At 38.7% G+C, this 9,774-nt stretch overlaps 1 protein-coding gene across 1 annotated transcript in view; it reads right to left on the reverse strand.

The window, feature by feature from the left end:
- The window catches only part of SLCO6A1 (solute carrier organic anion transporter family member 6A1), a 101,669-nt gene extending 92,139 nt beyond the window's left edge, over positions 1-9,530 (reverse strand). Inside the window, exon 1 of the mRNA XM_068534855.1 lies at positions 9,197-9,530. Within this exon, the coding sequence (XP_068390956.1) occupies positions 9,197-9,530 (334 nt within the window). The remainder of the gene's footprint in view (positions 1-9,196) is intronic.
- Positions 9,531-9,774: the final 244 nt, after the last annotated feature.

A 9,774-nucleotide genomic window follows, 5' to 3' on the forward strand; every position in this document is an offset into this window, starting at 1 on the left:
TCCATGCCACTCTCTCACTTTGTCAACTCTCATTTCAAATGTGGCCAAGGAGGATATTGGCCAAGGCAAGGAATGTCCTGTCAGTAACTGTGTCCGTCTCTGGGGTTGGGGTATTAATTCCTCTTCTAATTCAGGAATATTCTGTAGAGACAAATTTGTAAAGTTATCTTCCACAATACTCTTCTATAAAATAGTAAGGAAAAGAGGAAGAGAAAAAAATTAAAAATTGAAATACATACACACACAAATGTATATATGTTTGTGTGTGCGTACACTTAAAACAAGAGAAAAATGCATAGTTGCTACAGTTTTTATGTCTCTAAATGGTTATGAGACCACAGTTGATATTTATAACTTCCTCCTTCCAAAATTCACCCTCTCTTCTTCCTCTTGATCTCAGATAACATATATAGGTTACTATCATAAAGCATATGCCTCACTCTACAGGACAGTACCCAAACTTTTGACTGTTGTCTCCTAGCTGAAGCCTCATCTGAGTCTTCAATAGGACATTAAAATTATCTATAACGCCAAGAGTTTCTGGTTATTGAACTCTGTAGTAAGACCAGTGAATTCCATGAACATGAACTTCTTGATGTACTTCTTTTGCTGTAAAACGAGTTCCTTCGTTAAAAGCAATGTGATACTACATAAGATGATTATGATGGTGTATGAGGCATTCATTAAGTCCAATTATAGTTGTTCTGGCAGAACTGTGGTGATAAAAGAAGAACCCAGATCTAAAATAAATATCTATTTCAGTGATGAGAAATTATTGCCCACTCTATAATAGAAGCAGATAACATAATCAACCTGTCTCCAGATAGCTGGTTGGTTTCACTAGGGAATGGAGTTATTTCCTGGATTGTGTTGAATTTTCCTGGTGGCAATTCAGGCACTCCAAAATGCAATAGCCAGATCAGCTCTGGTGAAGATAAAGCCTTGCATTCAGCTCTCATATAAACTCTTATCTTTGATGTGATTGTCACTATAAATATGAGCCCATTGAACAAGACATACAATGGCAGAGGAAAGAGGCTGATTAATATTCACAGGATAGTTGTCTATCTACTTCATTATTGAGAGCTTCCTCTGCAATGGATTTCTTTTGGTGAACATTCACATAGGATAACTTTGCCCATTCAGAGACACATACCACTTACCCAACCCTTTCCTAGTCACCAAATGGTCAAACCGTTAGTCAAAGGCAGCCTGGTATCTAGGCAATACAGACAATCAGATGTACTCTCCAATGTTTTGCCCACTGGAAGGACTTCCTTTTTCCTCTGTTTTTCAGGGCTATAATGCTTCATATAGCATTATACTACAGCAGACTTTCGTCTTCCAAAAACCACAAGTTCACCAAAGATTATGTTTTTTCTTAGTAGTGGGTGGTAGAAATGAAAAACTTTTCCTTCGTTTGAGAAGAGGTAGCCCTGCATACTCCATACCAGTTGGTCCCTAGAGACATCATTGAAGTGGCAGGCAAATTTTGGGTGTATAAGATATTATCTCCCAGGACAGATTTTATGTTAGTCATTCTGGGAAGGCTGGAATCTGATTCTAGCTATGAGTCTAGTAGCAATAAGGGATGGTAGGGTGGGTCATGAGGGCAATCAGCATTCCCTTAACTCAGGTGAAGTAAATTCAGTGTCTCCAAGCAAGGAATTGCTTCTTTTTGAGACACAGCAGGAATAGTTGCTCCTACTGGGAAAGGAGGTTCAGGATTTCAGAGTTTACAATTGTTGGATTCACAGAATTCCACCCAAATGCCTTTGTCCCAATTCTCAGGGTTCCACTCTTCTCCAATCAATGCCCCAACTCTCACATAAGTGATCTCATAAATTTATGAATTCAACTTATGTTGTAATTCTGAAAGTGTGAATACGGGTTGGTACTGTTCCAAATATGCAGTATGTGCCTAAAAGTGATAAGATTCTCACAGAACCATCAGAAAAGTTCATGCATTTCTAATCATGCCCTAAACTTCTCATTTTCTTTCTGTGAATTTTTCAGTGCAGTGAGAAGCAATCAACTCCAAAATCTTTGTAGTCAAAAGTTCCACCTTAGGACTCAATTGCAGAAGCTATTTGTCTCCCAAAGTCTTGCCTCTAGTAAGAACTTTATCCCAGGCAACATTTTAAATAACTCTTTTAAGTCACTACATGCCACTGACTTCCAGTGTACCATTTTCCACAGGCACAAATATTGCTTTTTTCATTGCTTTCAAGCCCAATCAGGTCAGATAACCAATTCCAGATTCCCATCTTTAAGGGTTGTTTTGTTTGTATTTTTCCTGGTTCAATGCCTGGTATGGAGTACTACATAAAAAATCATATAGTTTTTGTAATTTATAAACCAACTAGTTTTATTACATTAGTGAAGCTAAAAATTTAGTCAAAAACTTTTAAAATATCTTTATATTATATATCATGATATTTACAAAATAAAGGGATATTATTCTCGTTATACACTCAGATACTTTAACCAATTTTTTAGCCATACTTACCTCTAATAAAATGTTAATTCATATTTTTTCTGAAGAACATATTTTAATATGATCTTATCTTTAATTGTTCTTATAAAATTAATTGTAATTCAGAGTTGCTTTTTATAGTTTTGCAGTAAAGAGTTAACTCAGGCCTGGGTTGCTCAAAAAAAGGCCTGTCTTCAAGACTGGTCTTTGTTGGCTCCTGGGAGATGACTCTGAGCCCTTGGAATATTCTACCATATAAGAGTGCTTTTATATGCTGGAGGCCTTGAGCCACACAGCCCCATTTTGGTCAGACAGTTTATGTTAACAACATGATTTATGGTGAATGCCTTCTTTGTTGGGTGTGAGGGATGGGGTAATAGAATCTGAGTAGCTGAGGTCAGTCACACAGATGCTACATGCCTAGAGGACTGACACCCCCTCAAAAACAAAAACAAAAACAAAAACCCTGGACACCAAGGCTCACATGCGCTTCCTTGGTTGGCAACTCTTTGCACATGTGTTATCACACGTTGTTGCTGAGAGTATTAAGCATATCCCTAGTATTAATTCCACTGGAAAAGGACACATGGAAGCTTGGCCTGGTTTTTTCTGGACTTTGTCTCATGTGCCTTTTCCCTTTGTTAATTTCAATCTGTATCCTTTCACTATAATAAATCATAACCATGAGTATAACATCTTTCTCTGAGTCCTTCTAGTGAATCATTTAGCCTGAGTGAGGTCTTAGAGATCTCCAATACAATAGTTAATAAATTTGAAGTTGTTAAAGCCTCCAAATGACTCTTTACTGCAGATCATAATATTTTCATTGAAAAAACACTCTTTATAAGTGTGCAAGTATCCCATAAGCTCAAAGAAAACACTACTAAATAATGTCTTCAGTTATATTTTTGTACTGAAATATTTCAGACAAAATAGTCAATTCAGAGAATCTTTCTTTGACAAATACTTTACAAGACAAAGCTCTTTAAATAGGTTGTCTCTATGATTATTTTGAATGTTTCACCAAATTTAAGTGCCCAAAGCCATAGGCCTCCTTAATTTCAATTCAATATATGAAAATGAATCATTGTAATTCACTAAATTAATATAATAAAAAATAAAAGCCACATGAACATCAAAATGCAGGAAAAGCATCTGACAAAATCTAACCCCCTTTCATAATAAAAACACTCAATGAACTAGGAATAAAAGGCAACTTCTTCAAATCGATGAAGTACATATATGGAAAACCTAAAGCACACTTAAAAATTTAACTGTAGAGGTACCGTATGGCTGAGCAATTTCACTCCTAGGTATAAATCTGGAGAAATGAAAATATGTGTCCACGCAAATGCTTACACACAGTTCCAGTTCCACATGTAAAGAGCTTAGAAGTTACCACTATGTCCTAATAAGTAACAAACTGAACAGACTGAAAAATTAACACTCTTCTTGAATACATAAGAGAGGGGAAGACACAGGGCAAATTTGAGAAGATTTTGAATTCAACTGTCATTATAATTCATCAATCCATACATTTAAATTTTGTGTTTGATTTCCAGAAATATCTGTTCTGTGGTTAAAAGAAATGAGAGCTTATTTCAGGGCTTTGATGGGAGCCCTTGATTTCTCAGACTATAAATTGAGCTGAGAGTTAACAAACCTAAGTTTGTCATTTTCTCTTCATAAGTGCTTCAGGGCATTCAAAAGATTCCATCCAACACCAGAGTCCTTATAGTCATCATTACTACCATAAGGTGAACTACAGCATCCACTCGGCTTTCAAGGTACATGCTTCATTTGGCATTTCATCCCAATCAAGCATAGGTGATAGCTTGATTAATTATGATACCACTACATGCCAAGAACTACTACCCATCTTCCACTGGCAAAGAGCTCAGCACTTCATTCAAGATTAAAGGCATAACAAAACCAATCCTAAAATTACAACTTTATGAGTATATCTTCTGGGACTACTCCTGATACCAATTCCATAACAGTCTGAATCCAATCAGAAGAGAGAAACCACACAGTAATTTGAACAAGAAAAGTTTAATATAAAGAATTATTAACTATAACAGGAGATTCATGTAACAAGGCATTAGCTAGTTAGATGTAAAGAGAATGCTAAAGAATATAGAAATAGCCCATATAAGGAACAACCACTCCCCCAGGGCTGAAAGGGAGCACTCAAGGGCTAAAATTCAGACCTTGCTGAAGAGAGCATAGCCATGGCTTATTGAATGACCAAGAAGTCACTGTGGTGCCATGCTAACAAAACTGGCAGGAAATCTATACTCTAAAACTTTGTGGTAGTTCTCCTTCTATGTGCTGGGGAAAGCTCTTCATGGGGGATGCCAAAGGAAGCTGCCAGCCACTGAGTGCTTCTGGCCACCATGCACTACAGCAGAGGGATACTGGAGAAGATGCAAGCACTGCAACAGCCTGATGACAGAGAAACCTGTATACACTGCAGGAGCTTGCCAACCAAACACACTGGAACCAAGAAGTAAAATTTCCTGTGTAATGGCTCTCCAGTACCTTCTACTGTTAAAATTTAACATTGTGACAGCTGGTAAAGAAAAATATTTAAAGGGCCCAGGTCCATTTTCACAGAGCAGGCAAAAAGGATGAGTTTGGAGCTGAGAGGCAAAAAGCTGATACTAATATTGATATAGAGAGGCAATAAATCGACAAACTAATTCTGAAAGAGTTTGTGTAGGCACCCAATCATACATAAACTCTTTCAGAAAAAAGAAGAGAAAGGAATGCATCCAAATTAATGTAATGAGGCCAGTATAAACTGATACTAAAGACAGACAAAAACATTCCAAGAAAACTACAGACCAATACTCTCATTAAAAAAAATTCTTAGCAAAATTTTGGCAAATTGAATCCAGCAATCTATTAAAAAAGATAATAGGCCAGCAATAAGGGTTTATCCCAGGAATGCAAGGTTGGTTAAACATCCAAAAATCAAAACCACAATATATAATGTTAATAGAATAAATAAGAAAAACCATATCATGGTCTCAATAGATACAGGAAAAAAAACACTTGATAAAATTCAACACCACTGATGATAAAAATTCCCAACCAACTAAGAATAAAAGGGAACATCTACAAACTGGTAAAGAGTATCCACAAAAACCCTGCAGTTAACATACTTAATTGTGAAAGGCTAAATGATTTCTACCTAAAATCAGGAAAAATAAATGAATATCTCTTTTCAGAACTTCTATTCAACATTGTACTGGAGGTCCTAGTCAGTGCAAGAAAGCAAGAAAAAGAAATAAAAAGCATACAGACTGGGAAGAAAGAAGTAAAACTGTCCTGATTCACAGCTGACATGATCATGTAGTTAAAAATCCTAAGGAATCTGCCAAAAGGCTCCTAAAACTAATAAATTAATACAGCAAACTTGCAGGAGAGAAGACCTAAATAAATAGATACACCATGGTCAGGCATCAGAACACTCAGTATTGTTAAGATGTCAATTTTCTGTAGAGGATGGACTTGAGGACATAGGGAGGGGAAAGGGTAAGCTGGGACAAAGTGAGAGAGTGGCATGGACATATATACACTCCCAAATGTAAAATAGATAGTTAGTGGGAAGCAGCTGCACAGCACAGGGAGATCAGCTTGGTGCTTTGTGACCACCTAGAGTGGTGGGATAGGGAGGGTGGGAGGGAGATGCAAGAGGGAGGAGATATGGGGACATATGTATACATATAGCTGATTCACTTTGTTATATAGCAGAAACTAACACAACATTGTAAAGCAATTATACTCCAATAAAGATGTTAAAAAATATATATATAGGCTTAAGCTGATTGCAAAATGAATCTTTCATTGGGGTCTGGAAAATCTACTCTCCTAGCAACTATCTTTCAAAAAAAGAAAATTATATATATATATAATTCTAATTTGCTATTTGAGGTTTCCAGTAGAATGACTGTTTTGAGCAATAGTAATTTCTTTATTCTTTCTTATAATAAATCAAAAGAAAAAAAAATGTGAATTTTCTCCAAACCTATAGAATCAAAGAATACCCAACTAAAATCCCAGTAAGTTGTTTTACAGAATTAAACAAATTGATTCTACAATTAATGTGGAGAGGAAAAGTACCTAGGATAGTCAAAACAACTTTTAAAAAGAACAAAGTCAGAAAAGTACCTGATTCCAAAACATATAATAAAACCAGAGTAAACAATGCAATACAGCATTTGCATAAGTTAGACATATTAGTTCAATATAACAGAATAGAGAGGCTAGAAAAAGACTCTAGAGATTAGAATTTCAACAACAGTGTCAAGGTAATGCAATGGGTCAAAAGACAGTCTGTTTAATAAATCATGCTGGAATAAAGTATCCATATGGAGAAAAATGATTTTTGACCCTTTCCATACACACAAAAAAAATTCATTCAAAATGGATCAGAGATCTAAACATAAGAGCTAAACCATAAAAATTCTAGAAGACAACAAAGCAGAAAATCTTCATGACGTTGAGCTAGGCAATACATTCTTAGATAGAAACCAAAAAGAATGAACCATAAAAAATTAAGAAACTGGACTTCAACAAAAGTGAACACCTTTTTCATCAAAAAGGCACCAGTTAGAAAACGAAAAGGCAAACCACAGGTTTGGGGAGAGACAGGGAGAGGGTGGCAGGCAGGCAGGTATGGCCTGAGTCTGGTCATAAGGAATGATCAAAAAAACCCATGTCAAAGTTCAACATAGAGAATGAAAGACCCATATACTTTAAGACTGGCATGGACATAAGAAACAGGGAAAGAATGAGGAACTGTTGCAGATTAAAGAGGAAGTCTAAAGTATGACAACTAAATGCAACATGTGTTCCTGGATAGAATTTTGGACCAAAAAGGAAAAGGAGACAATATTGAGACAGCTGGCAATATGTGAGTGGGGGTACGAATTCATAACATGATGCTGGTGTCACACTAATATTCCTGACTGGGAGGGGTGTAAGGTGGTTATGCAGGAGCATGTCCTCACTTTGGGAAGATGCACACTGGAGTATTTAGCAGTGATGGGGTACCATGTCTGAAAAAGTCTATAAGTATAGGAAAGAAAAGGTGAAGGAACAAATGTGGTAAAATGTAAACAACTGGAGAACCTGGGTGAAGGGGAGGCAGGAATTCTTTGTATTGCCTTTGCACCCTTTCTGTATGTTTGAAATTGTTTAAAATGCAACAATAAATAAATGAATTGATAAATGGAAAATGAAGAATTCATTTATGAATTCATTTAAATAAATTCATAAATTCATTTATGAATGAAAGACTCAGTATTTATACCCAAACTGTGCTAATGATCTATATGAAGTCAGTTAATAAGCAGTAGAGCTAAAAACCATTCACTGCAACCACTCGTTAAAAACATTCACTGGCTCCACATTACCCACCGAATAGGGGGATTATATTGAGATGATGCTTGTAAAGCACCTGACTTATTAACCCAGTACACTGATGGGAAGTAAACAACTTTTAGTATCCTTTCAGAATTCTCAGTCTGGTATTTAAAGACCTCCATAATGTGGCCACAATTTGTCTTTTTCTTCTTTTTTAATTTACTTATGTATTCAATACATATTTATTGTCTTTTCTGCCTCAGTCCCTATATTAGGTCCTGGGGAGACACGATGAATAAAATAAATATAATTACCGGTTTTGGTGGTTAGGTGAAACCATCATCCAGCCAAACTTGTCACTCATCATTCTGAAACAAGGTTTTCCTGCATCTGAGTGTTTATTTACCAGAACACTCTTTCATTCATTTCCTTATTCAATAAATATTCTACATCCCCAGCTATCACTGTACCTATTTGTCAAGGCATAATTCAAATGCTTCTTTCTCAAAGAAACTTCTTTGATGATTTCTCAAGACAAACTGATGACTATTTATTTGTTCCTCTCATATGGTACTTATCATATTTAGCCTTTTTATTGAAGTTACTTAGTCACAGCATTTTAGAGCAAAAAGAGATCATGTTTGGCAAACTCCAATATCAACCGTGTAAACAGGATGGTAAAGAATCTAGGTGTAATGGGAGTGGTGAGGGCTGTGGCCAAGTAGAAAATATACGCCTCCTCTAAAGGCATTCAAATTCACACTCTTCTTCAAACTGTGTGGGCAAAGATAAACACCTCTGAGTTTGGTTTCTCTGATATAGTTTGAGGTACCACTCCACCTCTTCAATCCACACATAAGGAAACAAGATCCAGGAGACAAGTGGCTTGGCCAGTGTGTCTCAAAATTGTGGGTAGAAGCAGAAACAACCTGGTGATCACAGATACTGTTTTCGACTTTATTTTAATCTCCCAAGTGATTCAGCCCTGAATGACGGAGCTTCTCAGGGCTGGTGACCAAACAACGGTTCAATGACTCAACGCCACCCTCCCTCCATCAGGCTATCTGGAGGCCAGGCCCTCTTCGCACACGGAGGGAGGATTATGTCCATCAGGTGCCTGATGAGGTGAAGTAAACCAGGCGGTGGCCCGTTTAACCTGCTTTGATTGCAGACGTACCTTGAGAACGCTGGAGAGTACCGCCACACGAAGCGGGGCCGCCACACCACACGTGGCTCCCCACGCACCTCGTCCCTCTTCCGCCTCCCCAACGTAGGCAACCCTCTGGCGCCCCGCATTGGCCCGCACCAGAACCACCTCTCCTCCACCCAGCCCCACCTCAGGCTTACATTGAGAGGTGACCAGGATGCAGAAGAAAATCAGGAAGCAACGGATGTTGTTAAAACGCTGACAGCGGGGAAAAGCCATACAGCCCAAGCCGCAGGGCCCCTCCAAACTCTCTTTCTGTTTTTCCCGTACCTTCTTGATACTGGGGGCCGTGGACCCAGCCTGGTCTCTTTCCCTTTTTTTGAAACTTCCGAACTTGATCAGGCTAGCTGTAAAGATCCTGAAGCGCGGGTATTTTCCCCTGGCTTTCCCGGCCTCGGCCTCCGAGGGCACGGTGTTCTCGGCAGGCTGGGCCAGCGCAGCCCGGGGCTCCACTTCCACTAGGGCTTCTTGCATGGCTCCGCCGCGGCCCGCTGAGGCAGGGGTCGTGGCTGACGCTGGGCGGCGCAGGCGGGGCGGGCCGTGGGCTGCGGTTCCCACAGGCGCGGTGCGGCCTGCTCGCCTTGCTTCAGCGGAAAAGCCTGCCGGGCACGGACGTCGGGGAACTGGTGGCCACCCAAACCTCCAGAGGGAACGTTTCTCCTTGGGCAGGAGGCAAACGTCCCGCGGGGAGGCTGACAGTTGCCCTGGGAGAGCTTAC

The sequence above is a fragment of the Eschrichtius robustus genome, chromosome 2 (assembly GCF_028021215.1).
Source record: "Eschrichtius robustus isolate mEscRob2 chromosome 2, mEscRob2.pri, whole genome shotgun sequence".
Lineage (NCBI taxonomy): Eukaryota > Metazoa > Chordata > Mammalia > Artiodactyla > Eschrichtiidae > Eschrichtius > Eschrichtius robustus.